Source organism: Chaetodon auriga, chromosome 13 (genome assembly GCF_051107435.1).
Source record: "Chaetodon auriga isolate fChaAug3 chromosome 13, fChaAug3.hap1, whole genome shotgun sequence".
Taxonomy (NCBI): domain Eukaryota; kingdom Metazoa; phylum Chordata; class Actinopteri; order Chaetodontiformes; family Chaetodontidae; genus Chaetodon; species Chaetodon auriga.
In genome coordinates, this window is record NC_135086.1 from 19,129,266 (window position 1) to 19,154,478 (window position 25,213).

At 41.3% G+C, this 25,213-nt stretch overlaps 1 protein-coding gene across 3 annotated transcripts; it reads left to right on the forward strand.

The window, feature by feature from the left end:
- Positions 1-3,674: 3,674 nt before the first annotated feature.
- ppp2r3b (protein phosphatase 2, regulatory subunit B'', beta) lies at positions 3,675-25,209 on the forward strand. Of its 3 annotated transcripts, none has more exons than XM_076746512.1 (14): positions 3,675-3,877; positions 4,374-4,767; positions 14,824-15,009; positions 15,373-15,476; positions 16,143-16,245; positions 17,619-17,693; positions 17,834-17,920; positions 18,604-18,760; positions 19,403-19,451; positions 19,566-19,655; positions 19,755-19,930; positions 21,286-21,404; positions 21,501-21,607; positions 23,878-25,206. In XM_076746512.1, exons 2-14 carry the CDS (start codon positions 4,414-4,416, stop codon positions 24,014-24,016), a joined length of 1,746 nt encoding a protein of 581 aa, XP_076602627.1. In that variant the 5' UTR covers positions 3,675-3,877; positions 4,374-4,413; the 3' UTR covers positions 24,017-25,206. The 3 variants fall into 3 exon arrangements, with proteins under 3 accessions (XP_076602627.1, XP_076602628.1, XP_076602629.1); XM_076746513.1 differs by having other exon boundaries at positions 3,683-3,785; XM_076746514.1 differs by lacking the exons at positions 3,675-3,877; positions 4,374-4,767 and adding an exon at positions 10,970-11,469 and having other exon boundaries at positions 23,878-25,209.
- The last annotated feature ends 4 nt before the right edge of the window (positions 25,210-25,213 follow it).

A 25,213-nucleotide genomic window follows, 5' to 3' on the forward strand; every position in this document is an offset into this window, starting at 1 on the left:
ACTGGACTTTTCTTCTGCACAGTCTGATATGAGAGGAGAGGATGAAAACATGCATTCAGCCCTCAATGCTCTCTCCTGACTGTTGAGGAGAGGTAACGTCTGCATCGATATTACTTTTATTTGAGCACATTTTCAGCACAGATACATACAATCTTAAAAACAACAGTTCATGTAACTTGTTGCAGATTTCTCCATTTTCTGCAGAACATTGATCTTGTACTTGGAAGGAAATTTGACTTGTGTGGTTGGTGAGCAAAACATTGCTGTGGGGAGTTGTTTGAGTAGTTAACAAACTTTCAAAATGATGAGATATAAGTACAGCTCAGACTACTGGATGTACCAATGTTTGTATATAATTCCTACCTCTGTCTTTGTGTTTCATTTACTTAGGTATAATCCCTCTCTTAACGCACCAAAATGTTGATCCTACCCAGGTTTAAAAGCAACAGTTTACTCAGGAGTATGTGGCAGGTTGATTTAGGAGGAAAGCATGAATCACATATGTTATTATATATACATATTTTCATACAACCTCTTCTATTGTTCTTAACTACAGTCACAACTCAAAGATGTGAATCCCCAAATCATTCCCCCAAAACTAAAATTAAGATTCAGAATGATGGAACCTTTTGCTCCACAGCAGAGACAGAAGTGGCAAAGGTAGCTCAAACATATGTCAACATTGACCTTTATGTCCAATTTAAACAGGAGTTTTAATTAGAAAAGCACCTATCATGTCAAAACCAAAACTACAGAGAGGTTATTGTAACTTTAAAGCAGGCAACACCAGAGTCCCCTGGATCACTTGAAGATTTAAAGGCTCGCAGTGGAATCAGAGGACCTGCAACCTTTGCAATGACAACCACCTGTGAGTCTCACATTCAGTTTGAGAGTTACAAAGTAATCGGAATGAGTAATGAGGAGAAGTATTTGCCAAAGTACTATTTAAACCATCCGTCTATGTTTAAAGAGTTTTGTTATCAGAGTTGGATAAGTCAAACGTTGCAGGTAAATCAGACGCCTTCTCAAAAAATGTTGTTAAGTCATTTATGTTGCACTTCAGTCAATTAAAAATCTGTCTCCACTCTGGAGAAACTGTAACAATATAATCATATTTCTATATAATATAAGAGAACAAAGTTGCATCTACACTGTGACAAACTTGAAACCTTAAAATAACCGTGGCCTATTGTCTATTCTACTGCAAACAGATTATTGCACAGGCCAAATAACTCTCTACAGCGCATAGCTACAACACAACACTTTCAACTTTATTCACTCTCCTTATTAGAGCAGATTGCTTATCGCCAACTTCACAGAGCACCCATATAGCATAGCTGACAGCAGTTAGGGAAAACTGCACACATGAACTCCTCACTAACACTTTCCTACGCTAACCAGCTGTCCCCCTGTGGTTTCAGCCTCGGCCAAACCTTTGAAATGTCCTTCAAGGCGTGAAAAAACAACATGCACACTGCTTTGGGTAAAATCCTATTTGTACACTGTAATTACACTTTGAAAAGTTGCAAAGTTTAAAGTTTCAAGACCTTCACTTTTTCTCTTCTCATTTCTGATATTGATTAGGCTCTAAAACACGTTTCTAAAACACACGCTGTTCTAAAGAACAAAGGGGCTTCTCATTACATGCTGCGCCTCAGACACACTTTGAATGTTTCAGATTTGATTTACGGGTGTTATCAAGGGAAGCAATCAGGAGAATTCAGTCAATAATTTTCACAACCGTGCAACCGACATTAATTTGCTCAAACAAAAAGGCTACAGGCACTTTAAACGTGGTCATTAATGAGACAGAGGTTTGGGGTGATAGGTGTCCCTAAGGCCCGCATGCTGAAAACACAGAGAAACATAACATATCAATATCATGTCCATGACAGTTTCTGCCAAGTTAACATAGAACTGTGTGATAGTCTTCATCTAGAACTACTATTTTCATTCTTTGCACCATAAAACAAAGCAGAGGCATTAGTGACAAATAATTACATAACAAATGAGACATGCAAAAAAAAAATGTCTTGGAAAAAATAATGTTTGAAATGTTTTGTTTCGGGCTCTAATTTCTCTTTGCCAAAAGGGATGGATTTGTCTAGACAACATTTGTTATGTTGCTTGCATAATAAGAATAATTACCCAGCAACACTGCAGTCACAGAGACATTGAGTAATTAAGTTGTTGTTTTTGGTTGCAATGCTTGTGTGAGTGAAAATAATTCCATGTGATATTGTTATTATACCATTAATGCCCGACCCTGCGGTCATGAAATCTGTTCAAGTAATTTTTTACATGTTAACCACTCAAGTGCGATCGAAAATGTGTTTCTTTAACTCTAAAATATGCATTAAATTGACATGGTGCTGGTTGCAGACTTAGTTTTTGATTTGGTATGAGATGCGGTAGGAAAGTCCCATCCTGCTGAACACGAAACGCTCAATTTTTTAGCCCCAGGTGTCAAATATGGTGTCCATTATTTAAAATGAACTTTTTCTTGTGTTGCTTGCTTTCTACACTAGGGATGCAGTGAAGGAGCCACGATGTCTGGGACCGCTCCTCCCTACAGTAATCAATAAGGATGTACAGCTCCATACACACCAGGTGCTGAGCCCAGCTGCTTCGAGGAGTAAGGGTACAAGGAGAGAGAGAGGAACCAGGCACAGATGTACAGTATCATTGTTATTCATGCAAAGAGAGTCAGGATCAAGTTCATAGGAGGCTAAATTGAACACACAGAACGAGTTTCCTGGAAATACTGCAATAATGACCAGTTCAAATTTGTAGTGTGCACGGCAGAAAACAAGCAATCATAAATCAACAAAAAGAATGTAGATGGCAATTAGAACTGTGATGGTCACAATGCATGAATGTAATTGTGTTCAAAATGATAACGTGCATGTGTCTCTTGCAAAAATAAAGAATGCCCACACCATACACTATTTATCTGTGCTCTATGGACAGTGTTTATGAAGGATGGACTTGATGCCTGTACAGGTGGAATGCAACAAGCACATTTAGAGTGCTGTACTACAACTCACTACATTTGAAGGTAAATATTGTACTTTTTACCCCACTGCATTTATTTAAAAACTATAATTGCTACTTCAGAGATAAAGATTTGACATATAATACAAATAAGATTATAAAATATGACACATTGATGCATATTCAATTGCCCAGCAGCTTTTAAAGTTATAGAAATTAGCTGTACCAAGTACAGACTAAGTACAGCAAAGGGTTTCACGTGTTAAAACATCAATAATACTGATGCATAATATGTTACAGTAATTTAACACTGCACAGGGCCATTCTACCGCAAAACTTGTACTTCATTTTGCACACTGTTAATACATTTTTCTTATAATACTTACCTATTTTACTTACGAAAGATTTCGGATGAAGGACCTGGGCCTATTTTAATCCGCACCGTCTACTGTACTCACGTTAACGCTCTCAGTATTTCTTCAGCTACTGAGTACTTATGATGAGGGGAGGTACAGCACAATACTGCCCACTTGAGATAATGATCCAGTAGATAAATACATTTGTACACCACAGTGAGCAGTGAAGGGGACTCTCAACAGGTGGTCGGTCAGAGCACTTTTTCTGCAGGAGAAATAAACGAAAGGTGGGATGAACTCTCATCCTGCCTAAGATCTCGCGTTAGTACTTTGCGTTACCAGGGGAACGCGAGCCCGAGAAGTTACCGCTGTCAGCTCTGCCATTGACCGCCGTAATGAATACCGGAGCTACAGCATCTCTTCAGTAATTCACAGGTAAACAGACATGAGTGCAACAGCTTCGCTTGTGGTGGAAGTAATGTAGAGTCCTCTCAACGCATTCGGCAGTACCGTCCATTCATTCCAAGGTTGGTACCTGAGTTAGCCGGCTAACGTTAGCTTGCTAATGCTATCATAGCTAACAAACTGTTGTTGCCTGCTGCTCCTAGTTTCAACTTAACACCAACTTTACCAACTCTGTTGACCCTGACTTCTCGTTCCTAAGCAGCCTGGCAGCTTTAAGTGACACTAGACAAGTACCGAGTGACTTAAAGGAGCTGTATTGCCGACAATGGAGTTAAAAATAGCTAACATTTCCAGGGTCAATATGGGTTCACTACATTTACTTTTGCCAGCGAGCTAAGCCATTGACGGTCCGCGCTAAAATTCAATAACCTCAGTGGGTGTCTGGTCATAGAAATGACGGCTGCCACCACGCTATTGCAAGAGTTATTTTCTGTCACTCACTGCATTTATAATAATTCGGTTTGTTCCTCGGTTGTGCAGTGTCACCGTATTCAGTGAGGGTGTGCTGGAACCACTGAATCAGTGTTGTATTGTAACGTTACTATTGTTTTCGCGCAGGTACATTTGTCAGAGAAGCCAGTAATTCATTTTCTGCAAAATGCCGTCACCACAAGTCCTCCAGCCGGTTCTTAAAATGAAGGTGGATGAGCTCTTTCTCAACTGGTTGAGTGATCCTGCAACCCAGTCACTACTCAAAGATTATCTTGACTTAATCAAAAGCGGACAACACATTGATCTGAGCAGTGGCGGCTCCCAGGACAAAAGGTCGTTGACCTTCAATGAGAACAACAATGTGGCATCCCAAAAGAACCTGGCAGAGAAGAAGACGGCTCCCCTCGGTACTCCCTCCAGCCCACCCTCTGCCAGTACCCTGCCCTCTGGCAGCAGCAGTAACACCAGAGTGACCGGACCCAATGGCAGAGTACTGCGGAGGTCTGTCAGCACAAGAAAGGTAACCTATCTACTGAAACAGCAAGTTAATAGACTGAAAAGCATTTAAATGGTTGTCATCAGATTTCTATAAGCATGCAGCTCATCACTCACGCAGCCATCATTTTTAATCCTTTTATACAGACTAGTATGAAACAATTTTACAGGGTTTAACAAGATTTAAAGTTTTTTGAGATATCATGCCACAGGGCTTTCATCCAAGGTTGCTGTTAATAACAATAACAAGGTGTGTCCTGCAGTTTCAGCCTTCGTCCTGGGGCCATGTGAGGTACTCGTGACTTCAGGGTGTGTTGCAGTCATAGTCTCAATAAGCCCTGTCTCTGTTTGGCAGCGGGTACTTGCAGTAAAATCTAAGGTGCAGTCAGAGAAGGGTGATATACCTTTATTTTGCAATGCATGTTGACTATAATTGAATCTCAGACCCATATCCATCGTATAGATTTAAACGGTCATGTTGTGTTTTGGTTGACTATGCACTCAGTTACCAGGTTATTATCTGATTCCAATACTGGAATGAATTACATAGTTTCTGAAGTTAAGTTCGTAATCATCTTAATTGCAAACATGATAACTTTACATAGACCAAATGGATGTGTAACACTTGCAGAAATTATGTGTTTGAACATTATTTATTTTTTAGGCATTGAGTTTGCTAAAAACACTTACAGTTAGTCATTAAGTTGTTAAATAGGTTGCACAAAATCATTGTCTCAGTAGGCCTTTTTTGCACAAGACATTTTAACATGGTCAGTATAAAAAGCATGGGTGTAATTAATAATGATTGATATTTAGCGGCTTTATTTTCATGATTCTGGTATATTGCATGTTGGCTTACTGTCAGGGTTCACTGGGACACTTGAATAGTATGGAGCCAACATTGATGTAGTGGTAATACTTTTATTATTATAACAGGCCAAAATATCTGTGAAAAAACCCTGAAAATGTAACCACTGATCCAGATTATGTTGCCCCCAATTCTCCTTTCATTGGTGTGCTAACAAGTGGATCCCGCACCAGTATTACAGCCAAAAGTCACAGCTCACCAGACAGCATACATATCCAGTTGTAAATGGATGTTGTTGATCTTTTTTCCTTTAACCTCCAGTTTGTATAATTTCCTTGTGATTATGGAATCTGTCATGTTGGTTGCAACAACAGTTACAGTTTTTTTTTTTTTTTTTACACAAACGACAGGAGTACCCAGAAGTGGACATTTTTCAGACCCTACACACAGGGGCTTTAATCAATTCATTTAATCCACCCTGACTGTTTATAGATTTTAATTTCTAGTCTCTCAGGCTTGACCCTAATGTGTCCTCTAGGATCTTTATTTTCCCAGGCTGGCCACAAGAGGCTGCTGAGTAGCCTACAGGATCAAAGTCATTGAAGGGGCTGTCCAATCTGGACTATCATAGTGGAGCCTCCATGTCTGTAGGCATATGTAGTGATTATTAGTCAAATACTTTCCAAATGTTCAGGCCTCACCCACGAATTAGTGTGGTATGAGAGGTGGGAGTGTCTGAACCTAGCCTGTCCCTGGCACTCTAGTTACTCCTTTCACTCTCTATGTTGTATATCTTATACTGTGACTCAAGTCTCTAGAGGTAAATAGAATTTTTGCTTTGGATGCTTCAATTATAGGAGAAATCAAGAAGCACAAAGCAGTTAAAGGGCTCAAAATGCTTTTGTATGTTTGTTCAAGGACTGCCATTCTGTCAAGATGAGAAGTTGTGAACATAGTGAGTGTAATGACAGTGAGACAGCCAGACAGCTGGGGGCACATGCTCTTAGAAACTCTGCCTTCTACATGTTGACATGCTGAAGACAGGTATGAGGAGACGTTCAAGTGGTCACTGGTGCAACACATGTTTCGTGAAACACCAGGGCTGGACAGTTCAACCTAATCTTATACTTCCAGCAAGGCAAAGTGTGTCTTGAAGATGATGATGATTTTTTTATTATTATTATTGTGTTATGCATATGACTATACCGAGCCTGCAAGTGTCTGCAAGTCATCACAAATCAATTTAAGCCAGATCCAGAGTATAATTTTCTACAAAGGTGTCTCAGTACTGGATTTCATAGATTACTCATGAAGCATATGAACTTTAACCAGCTAGAACAAAGCTTTGTTTTCCTTTCTTTTCAGATGAATTTATTGGTAGGAAGAGGATGCAAAAAGAGAAAAGCCTCCTCAGTCTCCTTTGTGGGTTTCAGGTTGTAGTTTTTTTCACGAGAGTCATCAGTTGGACAGTGAGAGGCTTGACAGGTGAATTTGAACTTTTTGATTTTAACATCCATGTCTCTATCGTGCCGGTGACCTTTGGCCCCTAATGCAATCTTCTCACCCCAGATTAATATAAAGCAATTGCTGGCCAGTTTGTGTATTCTGCTGTGATGTGTCATGGCATGTGGTCACACTATTAAGGGGATTGGGAGCTTGTATAAAGTAATACTTCTATTTTAAGACAACAAAATGAATTCCTGCATACAGATGCATTCTTCAAAGGATTACTCAAAAATTCAATTTATGTCAACGCTGATGCAGACTAGAACAGCTGGTCTGACTTTGACATCAGACACTGATATAGATAGCCTTGGTTCCCTTCTGTTGGCATTAGATACCCGGAACTCTGCCAGTGAGATGAGGTGTGGCAGCACAGTCATCCTCTGTAATTTACTCTGAAACAACTTGTAATAAATGCCGTTCATTGTCAGAATATGTGGTCCTAGATCTTTTATTTACACTATGTACAGTAAATATCAGCTTCCCACGACAACTTGCTGTTCAATTCTGCTGTGTAGCTCAACACCTAAAATTTCCTCTGTGTTGTGAGTGCAATAGGTCACACACAGTGACACTCAGTAGTTTTAGTGATATAGAACAGTAGAGATAAATGTGCTTTGAGGCTTACTTTTTCTTCTCTTGTCAGTGTCTGCATTTAGGATCATAGGTTATTTCTCAAGATGTATTTTTATAACGTGCTTGGTTGCGCTCAGCAACATTGAAGCTATTTGAAGCAGGGGTCTAGGGTCATGTTATCAGTTGCCTGACCTGTCAGGGAGAACCAGGTTTGAAACTGTTTCCCGCAAGAGGCCTCTATTTTTTGGAGTCTTGGTTATTTGTGAGTGTGAAGAGTATGATGGCAGACTTTGGGTTTTGTTTTGGTTCAGCAGGTCTGGCCCTATTGTGAGATACCACAATGTAATATAAGATTTCTGTTAACCTATGCATTTTAATAATGTTTATCAGGTCCAGTGGCACCTTCTGCATTCCCAGTTTTGTTTTGTTTCAATTTCTGAAAAGTGATCTGATATTTTAGATTTTTTTCCCCCTAGTTTTGTCCTTAGTCTCAATTGACCTGTTGTTTTTGCAGCTTCACTACATTATAAACTTAAAAAATAATTGCATTAAGTAAATATGTATAAACTATAAACACAAATACAGTTTGTTCAGTGTATGTGTGTGTGTTTGTGTGTGTTTACAATATGGACAATGCAATAATGAATAGGTTAAATTCACTTGGTCTCTCAGGCTGCTGTCTCGAACAACTAATTACGCTCAAGTATAAAGTTGTAGTGTTTACATAGTTATGTAACACTGTTGTGCAAGTGTGGGGTACCTTGTGTACTGTAACTCTTTATCTGCAGCTTCTTTATTTTGGTGCACTGACCCTTTGCTCTATTTCCTGTGCCACATAGACAGCATAGATTTTTCAGTAAGCCTCCATGGTAACTGTCTGACTCTGCTTTTGCTTTACTACTTCAATGCAAGCTGGCCAATCTGCTCACATCATGTTCTTCTTGTTAGCCTCCCCTTAGCCCACCATGCTGTCAGTCAGTCAGGCCTATTTTTGGCCCACGTTCACATGTATCCCAAATCCCTGTCTCAGACATGTGATTGTGGTGGATTGAGCTGGAGCTTTCTGGAGTTCACAGCAGCATCGGTTCTGTGCCCATGCTCTGAAGCAGTTGTGGCTCTACCCCACTGTCATGAGATGGTTTTCATTTGCCACTGTGTGGATTCACTATGGAACATGTAACTGGATCAGCGGTCTTTAGTGATGCACATACTGAAGCCAGCTGAACACAGTATTTGTGGGACACCATGTATGCATGTATTGACAGTTTGGAGAAGCCCTCTGGGGAGTTTTGATCAGCTTTGTCCCACCCTTCCGCAGTCTATTGCTCTCTGCTGTAGCTGCCTGTTTGCCCTGCATGTTCTCACTTGAATATTACAGTTTTTGAACAACAGTGTTGAATGCCATTTTGATAGAAGCTCGGCTAAGAATCTCAAGAACCTGTAAATAGTCATCTGACTGCTGGGAGTTATAACATCTAGATCTGTCAATAATCACTAACTCTGGAAAGTATGTTTCATAATCTCATTTGTTATGTAATGAGGTGAACATGGCTGGACAGACACATGTTTCTGTACAGATCAAATTTAGCAGTCTACACATTAGACATATGTGGGGCCGCCCAAGTTCTCGTGTTTTTCTGTTTGTCACAGTGACCCATAAGCATGTGGATGTAATACTTTAGCAGCTGACTGATAGTTGCCTCAGAGGATGATGTTGTTTGGAAAATCTGCCTGCAGTAGCCCTAAGATGATTAAGTTGGTGATATTGCTTGCTGGTGCGTGTCCAGTCTGGTTATTTAAAAATCACATGCTTCATGCAATTCCATATTAAGCTTACGTTCAGAACCTGTGTGTTCTTGCATCTGTGTTGTAGCTGTTCACACCATGTGTTCTTGGATTTTTAAACACAGACAGGGTTGTTGCCTCAGATGTAAACCAACACATCATTATCCCCACTGTGCTGCGATACTTCTGTTTATGAAACATACTTCAGATTTTGTTTGCTCGAACACAAAAACGAACAGAACAGTATTCCATGTGAGTTGACAGTTTCATCTGATCTACCAGGTTTTATTTTGGCCGTGGTGCCTTCCTTTCCATATTTGGTTTGAATTGATGAGCGTGAACAAAAGGCAGCCAGTGTGAAAAGCCATCACACAAACAGCTTATCAAGCATATGCAGTGTCCTGTATGAGGGATAACAGGAACTGGGTTTGAGCATAAACCCATGGAAAACTGCGTACTTTGTGATCCTGTCATCTAAAAATACTGTGGGTGTGCTTTCACTTTGTGTGTAAAATAACAATAACATGAACAAATATACGTTTATTATCATAGTCTACTGATATGGACAACTCTATACCATTTATGTTTGATTAGCAATTACATCAGTAGAAATATAGGTGTTGGGCTTTCCCTGTGTACAGTCAGTGGAGAGAAGGCAAGCTGTTAGATCAGCATATTGATGGAGAATTGATGTAATTGCCATCACTCTAGGACAGGAGCAACCGGAAGCGGATGTTTGTTTGAGGACTAAAGATACTCCCTTGTTTCTCCAGATCTAGTTTCTTGGATTGCCCAAACTGTGCTTGCTGGTGCTTTTAATAGGCACAGACTGGTTCGGTCATCATTCTTTGAATTTGACATTTCTCCCCTTCCCCCCACCCCCCTCTATTGCCCATCAACTATAATAAGACATGGAATGGCTGGCAGCCCAAGCTTGCTAAGCGAAGGCAAAACAAAGACCACCATAAGATCGGATGCAGAGGAGCTGATTATATGTACATTATGTCTTACAGTCGTGTGTGTGTCATCTGGTGATTTGACCTACATTTCTATTATCTGTTATTGTCGTCGCACCTTGGTTGTTTTCGTTATTTGCCAGTGCCTCATCAAGTTTATGTTGTCTGTCTGTCGTCTTGTGATTTATACTTTAAGGCAGATTTAATAACAGATTTAAGCAGATTTAGTAGAAGTAACGTGTCTTTATTATACTCCATCTTCTCAGGGGTTTTAATTTGAATTTTAACCTTAGTGTCCATGTGGACTGTCCAAAGGAGGGCCATTCCAGTTTGTACGGAACAGAGCACAAACAAAGTTTCCCTGAAGTATTTGATAGTGTGAGAGCTTTTCAGAAAGTATGAACTGCATGTCAACATGATATTGAGGTGCATCCTTCAACTGGCTTCTATGGCTGCTGCAAGCTGCAACAACAGGTCTGTCTCTTTACATAACCTTCCATGAGCACTCAGGAATGCAAACTGGAAAGGGCAGATCCATTGCACACACCCCTCCCTTCCCGCACATACACCAAGTGACTCTCACACACATACACCCCGTCACTTCTTATCTCCCCAGCAGCTTTGAGGCAAGGGCTCCCTGACCCTGTGCAGTGTGTGTGTGTGCGCCTGTGTGTATGTGCATGTTACGTAGTGACTGGGACAGAGCAGCAGCAGGCAGAGCTGAGATTGTGCGACCAGATCTGGAATGGGAGAGAGAGTCACAGTAGCAGCTGCTCCCTTGCATTAAGAGGCTCTCACTCTGACAGAGGACAATCACAGGGACACAGACACAGAGGACTTCCACTGCTGCCACTGCCTTTTGCTTACGGTGCTGTCTGGTACATAGTGATTTGTACCATCAAGAGGCTAACACTGGATTGAGTGTTGTGTTTGTGTATATGTGTTCCCCGTCCTGTCTGGAGCAAGGATGAGGATGAGGGAGCTGTCTCTGCGTCAGGACCCAGACCTGAGGAAGGAGTTGGCTCTGCTGGCACGCGGCTGTGACTTTGTTCTGCCCTCTCGGTTCAAGAAGAGGCTCAGAGCCTTCCAACAAGGACAGGCAGGTGTTTGTATAAGTGTACCCTCTACCACTCTGGCTTTGCTGGCCTGTCAACCAGTGGGCAGGATTTATTAATGTGTACTGGTTTCTTTGGGCTCCATCTCTTGGTTATTTACATTTACATTATTGCAGGCCATTGTTAAACTTCAGTAAGTGTAGCTATTCCTCACTGTTACCAGTTATTCTTCACAAAGTGGATCTATACTGCAGGTTTTATTGGAGCCTGTTGCACCTTGGGCAGGTGAGGACAAGTGAGCAGTTACATCACTTTCACTATGCAAATTCAAAATAGCTTGCACACAGTGATGTGCCGTGTGAAATGTGATTGTTACACAGTCATATCCACTTTCGTTAGTGACTTGCTCTTGCAGTTGTGTAGGGAGAGAATATTCTTCGTTCGTAGAGACAGATACGACATGTGAGCCTTGGTTATTGGATGATGTTTCGTCTTTGTGGTATGTTGTGCTCAGCCGCTTTGCTGTCCTCTCTCAGACCACATCATTGTGAATGTGCAAAATGTCATGGGGCTTAGCGGTTGTGCTCAAGAGCTCTGCTAGTGGTTAGCATGAAGCAAGAGAGAGGGGACAGTGTGGGGCAGGGCAACAGGAGATGTTTATGTCCTTTTATAGCCATGGCTGACACCAACACACAGGACAGAGAAGAGCAGAGGATCAGCAGCATTTATCATCTATCAGTTTAAAATGAGCTTTGAATTAAAATTAGCACTGACAGAATACAGAGAAACAGTGTCATGTATACGTGTAGAAATGGACATGGATAGATTTAGACCCCTTATGTTCTCCTCTGCAATTTTAAGGTTTCCGTCAATGTTATTTAAAGTTTTTTGTTGTTGTTGTTGACATGATTGTTATATGTAGGCTCTGTCAAATCTAGCAAGAGGTGACAACAATGGGAGAAGAATGTGTTGGACCAAAAACAAACAAGATGGTATTTTTATCTCCTAGCTGACGACTGTGTGGGTCTGTTTTGGTGATTATTAAAGGCCACGGAGACTGAACCAGTTAGCAAATTCTTGAGTCGTGTAAATAGTCTTTGGGTATGAGATGACGATTGAGAGTGAAGCATGCGCTGCTCAAGCTGATTTTAGTAACTGGCTAATACATGCATCATAACACATTTGGATCCTAATGTATTCTGGCTTCTTATGTGTATGTTCATGAAAATATCTTCACCAATTCACAGCATGGCCCTTAGCTAGATACCCAGTGGAGGTTCTAACAATGCAAATGATCTCCTCACAGTATTTCACTTATGTAAGTGGTGTGGTCATGACAATAAAGCTTAATAGTATATGCTACAAAGCCCTCACACACAAAGCTATTATTTTGGGTCCTAGGCAGCTGTAGTTAAAAGGAGACACACAGATGACCAAGTTCTAAAAGTTTCTGTGTTAATGAGAGGTGTAGCACTTTGGAGTGGCATCTATTGGAGTTAGAATTGAGAAGAATTGAGTTGGTCAGGTACAGAAAAAGATTTTTAAAAAATCAAGCTCAGCCTTGTATCTGGTAATGACCCTAAACTTTTACTGTACCTCTGCAGTTCAAACCTAAAACACACATGTGTCACATGCCAACCCTGCTACTGTTTCCAGGGCTGTCATTGACAACTACTGTTCCCCTGTAATCAGGTACATTGTTAAAACCTGGCCAAGGTGGCTTGCTCACTCCTTCTTTTTAAGGGAACACACATTTAAGCATTATGACATTGGTTGTCTAGGCCCTTAGTGGGGCTGTCCACTGGAGAAAATATTGGTCTTTTTAATTGATATTCCATTTCACAGTAGACATGTTGGCATGCCATAGCAGAAAAACACAGGCGTAATGAATGACATTAATAATGCCAATGTTCCATTCGGATGTGTCAGTTCCATGCTCATGATTTTGTGAGTGCTGGCTCACACTCATAGCATACACTTGGGACACTTGAATCAGCCATTAGTCATGCTATTTGTAACATGCATTTCCCTCAGTGTTGTCAAAATGTCTGCTGTGAAAAGGCCAATTTATTGATTTAGTTGATAGTATTGTCTCCAGATGAATGCAGTCATGCAGAGGGATATGTTAAAATCCACTCAGTATTTTTTGAGCATAATGAACAAATATGTTAACATGTATCATAACATACAGAGCTTGATTTATAAATTAAATCCAAGCAGTGTGTGGTTTTCTCCACTGACTGTCAACTGACAATTGGACAATTGGAAATTTTAGTCTGAGGGTTCAACAGTAAGCATGACTGTGGCCACCAAATACTCCCTACAGGTGGCCTGCTGTGGCTAAGTTTTATCAGGTCTCTCTTGAGAATGTGACTACATGTCTCAGTGAGATTACCTATCTAAACAAAGCTTAAATTCAACAAAATTCCCATACTGGGAGCCTTCGCCTGAGCAAGGTTACAGTTCCACAAACATTCTGATTCATATGCAAAACAGTGAACAGTGCTTGTCGCTGGCTAATGATTAGTGTCCGAAAAAGATGGACCGTGAACTAAGAGACTGTGAGAGAATATGCACCATATATGTACAAAGAACTTGAGTCTTCATTTTAAATAAGTATATATTTACATTTGTAAATGTCTTTTAATTTACTGACTTGTCAGAGTTAGGGGTGGCTGATATAACCTAAAAGTTTTTTGCAGTGACATGCAGCATTACATCACGGTATCACAAAAATGAAAGGGATACTCCCCTTAAAACATGTGTCTTTTCACCTCATTAACAATGGAAAGCAATATTTAGAATACTGATTGACAGCACTACCCTGACATCTTGGATTAGCCAAATCTGCATTATAGCAAGGAAAATATTAGTTACATCTAGTTAAAACTACCATTCTGTTTACAGTTAGATTACAAATTATTCCGTTAAAGTCCAAAATGTATTTGTAAGAATTATTGTGAGGCCACAGATGTCATGATAATTTTCAGATAGCTGTTGTGTACAGCCCTTAAAGTCCAGACTCTTTTAGACAGTATTTGATAAACACATGATGTGTGGTTTCCAGCAACAGACTGAAATGACTGTCAGTCAAACCACTCTACACATATTAACGTCAGTTGATGCAACTTAATTTAAATCTATTACAGAGTGACAATGTATTAGAGGGGAATGTACAGTATATCACAGGTGTATCTATTACAGATAAATGGATAATAATTATGATTATTGACAAGTCACAACGCTTCCCTGATGGGCCTTGGGGTTTGCTGAGATGTGCATATAATGCTATAGAGTTTGTGTTCAGGCCAGCCTTGGCACATCCTGGTATGTTTGAGCTGTGAGGTGTTAGCGCTTGCTAGCTTCAGTGGCTAACAGTTTATTTCTGTGTTTGTCAGGCCCAGGTGAGAACGGAGGAGCCCGTCACCACAGCGCTGAGTGAAAGCATTCCGAAGTTTCACTTCCCACAGGGCCGGCCCCAAGCCAACCTCAACATCGACAGCCTCATTTCCAAAATTGAGAAAATATTTTCCCAATTCCCAAATGAAAGGGCGACCATTGAGGACATGGGGCAGGTTGCCAAGGTGGGAATGTGATTTGTAGCATGGAGGTTCAGCTACCACCCAGCAGATTATTTTCTTTGGTGCCATTTTGTTCCTTACTTTATGAATGTTTGCTGATTTTAAACCTCTTGGAAAATATTATCTCTGTCTCCCAGTGGAATGTGAGACATGACCTTAGGGGAACCTGAGGCAACAGAGAAAGGACAGCTAGGTTTCCTCAGGGAAGTCTTAGAGTGATGCAACACTGCTTATCAACCCAATAGTGTCATGTGTCGTTGTGCTGTTCTTTTCAGCCTTAAAGATCACATGTGTATCGAGGAAGTTTAAGGGCGTATTTAATTCTCCGCACACTGTCTCATCCCTTCTTCGTCCTTGTCTCCCTAGGCCTGCGAATGCCCTCTTTACTGGAAAATGCCATTGTTCTGCTCGGCTGGAGGAGACAGGACCGGCTTCGTGTCCGTACACAAGTTCGTGGCTATGTGGAGAAAGTAAGACAATAGCTCCTTATTCTCACTGGACCACTGGTATACTCACAGCCAAATGGCTCATACAATCTCCTCAGAACAATGATGACCACTTACCGAGATTGCAGACACTGCATGCAACTCTGTGCCATCATGACATTTTCTTTTTCATTTGTAAACAGGAATCAGTCATCACAAAGGCCTCACAAATGACCACCAGAGAATAGTTGCAGTGCATATACAGTATTTGAGCGAAAACATCCATTCAGTGTCTTTCTGCATGAGATTGAAAGGAACACCATAGGGCTTTTGTAATGCCGGCTGCACACTTAGCTGTGTGCTGAATGCTGTTGTATGCAATAGGCGTGCTCTTGTATTAATGCGTGAGCCTCCAGAGAACTGGACAGACCTGGCCTTTGACTTGAGCTCATGACTGAGCCATTCTTAGATGAGAGGCCACAGTAGACACTTGCTTTATTTCCCTGTTGCTACCATAACACTCAACACTTAGAGTCACCAGGCGACCATTCAGAATCCTAATTTCAGAATGTATTAAACCCGCACTTGCACTTTTTGAGGGGAACAATTTCAAGCTTGTGCTCTTAAAAGAATGATAAAAAGGATGGAGAGAACATAAGAGCAAAAGAGGGAGTAACCTTGCAACCATCTGTTCTCTCTTTTCTTCTCCAGAACTCTGCAGACCTGTCACGATGACGCTTCTAAATTTGTGCACCTCTTGGCCAAGCCTGGCTGTAATTACCTGGAACAAGACGACTTTATTCCATTCCTGCAGGTACTGGCTGCAGCACACCCAGGGAGAGGGCTGGACTTGGCATTGCGGGATGGCGGGATGGCAAAAATTGCATTGGCTTGGGTGGTGCAAACTGGACTTAATTTTTGGACTTCCCTGCTGAGGCAGTGCTTTTTCATGTGGCAGAAGACTAATTTAGGGATGTTACCGTAAGCCAGTAATATAGCGGAGGGGAGTTTACTGAAGGGAGGTTCCACTGGTGCGGGACTCAAGCTCAGCAGATATGTAGAGATTGAACTGGGTCTCATGTAATACACACATTGTAAAACATAGATGCAGATTTATCAAAATTTCTCATAACAGACTGTTTGGTCAGTCTTACAATGTGGACCTGCTGTTCTGGCTTTTTGTGTTCTCATTCCGCCTGACAAGCTGTGTGCGCGCCATACTAGCCCCACCCTTCACCTGATTCATTTTCATGCTGGCAGGAGCAGCTGGGCTGTACTGAGCACCCGTTAGCATACCAGCAGAGATGCCTTGTGGCACACGCTGGGTAATTTGTATGGTCCCGCTCAGCGAATCGCCTTTGACTGTTTTGATGAATGAAAGGCGGATTGCACTGGAGTAGATTTGACTGTCCCCGCCTGTTTCCTGTGCCCAGTGATTTATGTGTTTCTCTATGATTTAATTTCTCACAGTAAGAGTCAAAGAGGCACGACGGCTGCCCCGAAATAAGGCCTTTTAATTTCATCGCCGCCTTCACATTTATGTCAACAATTCTTTTCCCAAGCAGAAGGGAAGGGGGTAGAATAAAGAAAAGACATGGGGGAGTTTCATGGCAAGAATATAGCTACAGTTCACTGAAATGCAGTACACCCCCTGTGACTTTATAGCATGAGGAAGGAGAGAAGGTTAAGCAGTCACTAGCAAGCAAACATCTTTTGTCTGGCCTGCTCACCACTTTGCTGTCAAATCAGAAAGGCTTAAGCTCATCCAAAAAACCGGTCGACCCAGTGTTTTCTGACTTCAAAGAAACATTTAAATTTGATGGCCTCTCCCAACAAGGCCTGGAGCCTCTTCTTTACATAGCCCAATTTAAAAAGCATATGGCATGACAGAATGATGTCGATAGACACTGACAACCTCTGACGTTTGAGTAAGTATGCATTTATATGCCTACTCTGGATGTCGTGTGCTCTACCAAAAAAGAAAGACACATGTGGTTTGCCATTAAACTCGTCTCCAAAAGTAACTGCAGGATTTAACTGAACATATGTATTTGTTATTGTAGTACACACAGTGTGTCACGGGGTTGTTCTTTTGCATTTGTGTTTGTCAGTTTTGTGGGCCTGCTTATGGGAATGAGGCAGGCATGCAGTAGAGACAAAGTGAGCTGACTGTACTTATGTTTTCAGGATGTGGTGAACTCACACGCAGGCCTGGCCTTCCTAAAGGAGGCACCGGACTTTCACTCACGATACATCACCACGGTATACTACCACGACACAAGTAACAGTACATTACTATTGCAGCATTGGAAGCAGTGAAAGATTAAAATGGCACTGCATTGACTAAGTTTTGCTCATGCATTATTTATTTATATATGATAATACTGTCAATTGTTTTTCAGGTGATTCAGCGGATATTCTACAATGTGAATCGGTCATGGAATGGAAAAATAACATTTGCTGAGCTCAGGAAAAGTAACTTTCTTCAGGTATATGACAAAATAATTCAGATGTTTGTTCTTTGAACATTTAATGTTCTTAATATGGCAGACTTTGAAAGTCTTAAAAAAGACATGTATGAGTTCTTTAAACTTTTATCTTCAGTTGCACAGTCACAGTTTATTTGTACAGAAATCTTAATGCTGAGCCCAATATAATTATAGTATGATATATAAGTCTAAGTAGTTGAAATTTATTTTTTATACTAATTACGTTTTCCCTGAAGAAAACCTATGTTCATGATGTAAGGTTCATTAAATGAAAACTCCATTATATATTAATTTAGGTCTTACTTTTGTAGTTTTGGCCATCAATTCACTCCATTATGATAATATTTTTCTCAACAAAGTCACAGATGAAGTCTGGAAGCACTGCAACATTGTTACAATGTGGAAGTCCAACTGTGCAAAACACGTACATCAGATAATGAGACAGGCCGTAAACATGTCAGTGGTTTAATCAGATTCTCTGAACTGCTTTATTTGGAGTTGGTATAATTCCTCATTGAACCACACCAAGTATAGTAGGCTGGACAAGAAAGTCTGTCTGTAAACTATAGCATAAAGAAGGCAGTTGGGCTCATATTAACAATATATTGATCTCTAATTAGAAGTAATTACATCTAATGTCTGACTGTAACTGTTTTTATTTTCTTCCCTTCATTCTGTCCTAGAACGTGGCGTTGCTGGAGCAGGAAGAGGACGTGAACCAGCTGACAGAATTCTTCTCCTATGAACATTTCTACGTGATCTACTGCAAGTTCTGGGAGCTGGACACTGACCATGACCTCTACATAGACCAGAAGGACCTGGCACAGCACAATGACCAAGGTGCACTAGAACAGCTCGCCGTCTTCAAGAAAACACACCAGACTAGATCAAACTGTGAATTGCGTACTGTGTATCCTATAATCACATACACAGTTTCAAACAACAAAAGCCAAGTACTGAATACAACAGATGCGCACTACATTAACTTTCCCTAACCTTCCTGGCATTCATTGGCACTGTCAGTGACTGAAACAACATATAACAATAAAAAGCATTTGTAAATGTCATTTGGTCCAGGTTTACTGCTCACACACAAACACTTACTCAGGGGAAAAAGACTTGTCTTTGACGCTTCCTCCCCACACACTCAGCACCACATGTTCTTGGTTGATGGTCTGTGAGTGAGGCAGGGGAAATGAGACACAAGATCAATAAGAGAGCAGCAAATATACTCTGCTCAAATGACGCCATGTCTGGAACAATTTCTACCACCGTATGGTCAAAATGATGACCGGAGGATTTATAGCATTGTCAAGATAAAAAAGAGCTCCACTAGCCAGTGTGGATTTACAGTCTGTGAGAATGGATTGCATGTGTTGTGAAAAAGTTGTACATTAAATGAGAGAGCTGTTGCATAAGAGAGAGGCTTTTTTCCCAACAGTCTGGATTATAAGTCATCTCTGTGCTGTATTTTTTCCTCAGCCATCTCCCTTAAGATGATTGAGAGAATATTCTCAGGAACAGTAACAAGGTAAGTGAAAAATGCAACGGGCCGAGAGGATGCTTACCGTATCATTCTGATTTCTTTTTGAAGTTTTTGCCTCACTTCCAGTTTCAGAAATGATTGTGTGGTTTATTCCCTCAGAGACAGACGGGTGTATAAAGAAGGGCGTCTGAGTTATGCTGATTTCGTGTGGTTCCTCATCTCTGAGGAGGACAAGAAGACAGACACCAGGTATGTTTACTCACAGCAACACTGATTGCATCTTGTAACCTTTAAATCTTTGCTCACACGCACCCCTGCTCGCTGCTCCTTCCCTTTAACTGTGTCCAGTATAGAGTACTGGTTCCGCTGTATGGACCTGGATGGGGACGGGGTGCTCAGCATGTACGAGCTGGAGTACTTCTACGAGGAGCAGTGTCAGAAGCTGGAGACCATGGCTATTGAGCCCCTTCCCTTTGAGGACTGCCTCTGCCAAATGCTTGACCTTGTCAAGCCTGAGGTGGAAGGTGAGAACCGTTTTACATTCATACACACTCTGAGAAGTTCACACACGAGCGAGTCTGACAGGTTCCATGTTTTTTAACAGTGACAGTCAGACACTGTTTCATACATACGCAGTTTCAGGCCGGGGCATTGATCATTAGGTGGGTGGACATTTACAGATGAGAGACTGGCTGCCTGACCTGGACTGTCTGCTGCCAGCTGTTGGTGTCATCCACACCGTCAACAAATTCCCTCCAGCACTTAGCTTCACCACTATGCCAATTACAAGACACTAGTCCATGGTGAGGGTATGCATGTTTAGTATTGATAGCCACAGCAAGAATGTGACCCTTTTTTGACCCTGTGGCATGCTGTACTAGTGGAGCTGTGGAATATTACATGTAATATGAGATGTAACAACTTCTTGACTTCGCTCCACAGTTATGCCTCCTCCCGACAGCACAACTCTTTCAATCTGTGGAGATTTAAAGGTCTGATAAAATTTCACAGTAAATGTGACAATGTTCAGAAGATTTCTGGGCTGTGCTACAGGCATATGAACTCGTGCGCCGGCTATATAGAGATGTTACTTTAGATGACAAGGAGCTTGACAAATGCAGATCAAATGAGCCTGATGGAGTTCTCATAAACAGCCTGTGGAGATTGTCGAAAATGCTGCTGTTGAGATGCAGAACTTAATTCTGTCATCACCCAAAAGTCCCTTATCTTGCTCTTTCAAAAGCAGAAACTATCATTTTTTGACAGCTACAAAGATCTGAAAGTCACATGACTCCATTTCACGCTTCACCTCAGCTTTATAAGCAGCAGCACGAGAAGGCATCGGTATAATGTTTAAAACTGGTTGAAATTGATGATGTTTGTGATAGATAATTAATCATTTTATATCCTTGATGCAGTAAAAATCCAAACATTTGCTTGAAACAAATTCTGAAATCTGAGATTTTTTTTCATTTCACCTATTTATAAATTGAATCTCTTTGGCTTTCCAACCAAAACAATTTGAGGACGAGACAGGTTTATTCTGATAACTTTTTAAAATCCTTTTAGAGGCTAGATGATTCAGTGAAATGGAAGAAATGATTGACAAATTAATAAATAATAAAAGCAAAAATTAGTAGCAGCCCTAATTTTGAAATATCGTGGTCCAGCCTTAGTTTGATCAGCAGGCAAAAGATCACATCCTAAACCCCTACAGGATGAGCCCCGGTGAGTGTCAGTGCCAAAAACCTGACATCAGTCAACTAAGTCTGAGGCTGATTTTGAAAGGTCCATTGGATGGAAGAGTCAGGCAGAACACCCACGCCTCAAGTCATCTGTACTGGGAAGCTGTCTGAAATTCCTGTTTTGTCCCTCGCAGGTAAGATCACTCTGCGGGACCTTAAAAGGTGCAAGCTGTCCCACATCTTTTTTGACACATTCTTCAACATTGAGAAATACCTGGACCACGAGCAGAAGGACCCATTCTCTGTTGTAAGGGTAAGGCTAAGCTGATGTCACCAGATGTGGGGTAATATTACCCCTTGTTTTCCTGTCACAGGTCAAGTGGATCACATGACTTGTAATGTTTTTCAGGAGATGGAGCCAGACGGCCAGGAGGTCTCAGACTGGGAGAAATATGCTGCTGAGGAGTATGACATCCTCGTGGCTGAGGAGGCCGCCAACGATCAGTGTAACGACGTGTAAGTCTGATTTTCCTGAAAGGTCCGTTAGATCGAGCTGCAAACCAGGGCCCAGAAAGTGGAACTTGTGATTCGAGTGATTTATTATTTTTCTTATGACTTGAAATGCTCTCAAGTTTAGGAGAGCTTGATGACTGCAGTGAGAAAACTTTGTGTACCTCGTCGACCAGCAGCACAATTTCTGTCCTTCTCCACTTTAGTTTTCTTTTTTTAGCAATTTCCACCAATTTCATCCCTTTTTGTAGACTAGAAATGTGTTAGATTGTTGTTAATTTCATGTGTTCACTGGTTCTGGAGATGAAAATGATTTTACACAAATGAAATAAACTTTTATAAGGAATTCAGTCAAATAATGCATTTGCAAAATAACATGTTTCTAAGTAATGTAGGCTGGATCCTTGTCTCTGATTGGCTGTTCCAGCTCGAAGCATACATTTCAGTTAAAGTTGCCTTTAAAGGTTATTCCTACAGTTTGGAGTGAATAGGAGCTTGTTGCTTGATTCATGTATCTTATTCTTCAGTGACAGCACACTACATTTTTACTCCTGTGTTGTCTCTGCAGCATTTGTAAAAATACCATTTTTAGAAGTTTTCGATAAACAGTCCCGGATTGTTGTGTAAGATCAGCTAAGTGCTGTTTCGTCGCCAAGACTGGGCTCTATGTAAGTGGGTCAGTGATAGATGAGGCTGCTGACAGGTATGTTGTGTGGCGGTTTTAGGAACACCACAGACTTCTAAAGACAGGCTGCTAACCAGAGCAGGTAAGACACTCAGGGTACCAGCAGAGACAAAGGCCTTGTTCAGACTGACAGCCAAAATCTGTTTTTTTGGCACATCCAGATTGATTTTTGAAAGTCTGGACAAAAAAATCAAATAAAGATTTTTGTAAATCGTATCCAAGCCATCTCTGGAGGTGGTTTGAAATGTGATTCCAGTTGGATTTCTACAGACACGTCTCAGTCCAAATGCTCTGGCCGCTCAAATTGGATTTCAAAGTGATTTTTTGCCAACCCACAACACAAAACACGATGATGTCAAATCCAGAGTGACTACATCAAATCAAGAGTGACGGGAATGCAGCTGAGCAGAAGCCATGCTTCTACCAGCAAAGCAGTATGGAGGACAACAGTCTTCTGTTTGACAGAGTGGTGGTTTGTAGGGCGAGATGACGGATCTCCCATTTCTCACACTGCCTTTGAAAGCCTTGTTGCCAGTGTGCATAGTTACTGACGTCTACGCCATTACCAGGTTGGTGATGTCTGGACACACAAATCCAGTCTGATCACTTGCAGTGAACAGTGGACAAACCAATCCAGTTTGGCTGCAGTCTGAACAAAGCCAAAGTGTTCTCCTCCTCCTTATCCTTCTCTCTGGGCGAGTCTAGTCCTAAACCCACTCCTAGCGTCTATCCTCACCCACCAGTCGGACCACACGGTTGACAGCAGGCAGTTGTTTTGTCAGACAGCGAAGTGTTGTGAGTGTTAAGCCACATGTTAGAGCTGGGAGTCTGTTTTTGAACCAGACAGTTTGCGTCCATCCTCTTCTGCTGCTGCACCGTCTCTGTCCAGACCTTCATGTGTTTCTCCTTTGTCCTTTCCAGTGGCACTGGTTTGTTGAAAATCTCCTCTCTGTTTGAAGGAATAGTTTGGTATTTTGGGAACTATGGCTATTTGCTTTCTTACCAAGAATTAGAGGAGAAGATTTCTACCATTTTCATACCTGTGTGACAAATATGAAGCTACCGCCGGCAGCTAATTAACTTATCGTAAAGGCTTGAGAAATGGCAAACAGTTGGCTTGGCTGTCTCCAAAGGTAACAAAATTTGGCTACCAGCACCTCTGAAGCGCTCTTATTAACACCTTGTATCTCGTTTGTTCAATCTGTACAAAAACGTGTTAAGTACAAACATGATAAGTCGTGCTTCGACGGGGGAACGTACCGGACTGTTTCTTGGCCAGGCACAGTAAATTCCTGCTGTCTTGTTACTATGAGGTTGCCAGTCAACAGTGGAAACAAGCAAGATACATAATCAGTGAGCTTTAGAGGTGCTGGTCATGTGTTACCTTTGGACAAAGCCAGCGCTAAGCTAAGACAACCAGCTTCTGTTGGCAGTTTCATATTCATCACACAGACTTGACAGCTGTATTTATCTCCTCTAACTCTCTGGAAGAAAGCAAATTTCCCAAATGTTTTTTTTTTTTTTTTAATTTCATTATTTTTCTGTCTGAGTGACACATGTCTGAGTGATATTACTCTGTATGTCTGTTTAGGTATGAGACTCCTTTGAGCCCATTAGGGCAACACATCTCCAGTGAGCTGGGTCTGACAAAGAGACACTTCTTTGAGATCCCCAGTCCGCACTGCAACCTGGACCTGGACGAATATGAATATGAAGATGACTTTGAATGACCGTCACCCCTGCTGAGCGCTGTGCGCTCCCAGACACGACTCAACCAGCTGTGTTAGTCGATGAAACGCATCGAGTCCGGGATTCGCAGGTTCAGGCCCGGATCCCAAGCTGAGTAACAGGACACACTTCAATAAACAGGGCGTGAAAGCAAAACCAGAAGACACTGTCAGAGCGCTGTGGGGTCAGATGTGCTGGAGAAGATAGAGCATCACACATTTGACTAACAGGAGGTGTGAAGCGGTCTGAGCAGGTGGTTCTTCACAATACTGCACTCCAGCAGATGATTTCACATGTTCACCTGTCACACCACAGCTGACGTCACAGCTGACCTTCGCTCCATCCCCACATACTGACAAAGGAGAGGTTCTGTTCTGCATGCAATGCTTTGTACACATAATATTTGGGGCGAGTGTTACTTCACCTTAACATCAGCACAGTGTAATCCCATTCACACGAGCTAAACCACATTCTTCACACGCTGGAGCTCCTTGGATCGCTAGAAAGAAACCATGTTGATTTGATTCAGGTTCTGAACTAATTACCCTCTGAAGTCATTGGCTAATGTTACATTCCAGTGATCACAGCTGAATGTTTTCAGTACGACTGTAAATGCATTAGTGCTTGTTTGTTGAAATGAGAAGTTTCTGTAAATGCCAAACAAGCCACCATTGAGCCTGCTGCACACACACACACACACACACGAGCACGCAGGTCAGAGCGCCACACACTACGTCGATTGTACAGGTCCGTGTTCATTATGACTTAGATTTAATGTATGTGTGAGATGGGGTCATAAGTTATTAGAGATGAATTTATAAATAACTGTAAATATTTATTTGGTGCTTGCTGTGATGTAAATGATTTGGGCAGGTGTTTTAGACAAATTCTTTTTTTCTATGTTATAAAGTTCTTCATTTGAATGTAATTTGACAAAAGGAACCAATTTTAAAATGTTTTGCTTTTCTTTAAATTAATAATAAAGATTAATGGAAAAGTAAAGACAACACACTTTGCAGTTTATTTTGATCCAGTCATTTTGATATGTTCACTGTTAGTATAGACGTCTATCATGATAGATGCTGAAAGGTAATGAACTACTTTGAAATGTCGTAAAATGTCTTCATGGTTTTTTAGTGGAACAAGGTTTAAATGTATCATCATGTTGAAAGAAAAACATCCCAGCTTGGGGAAAAGTA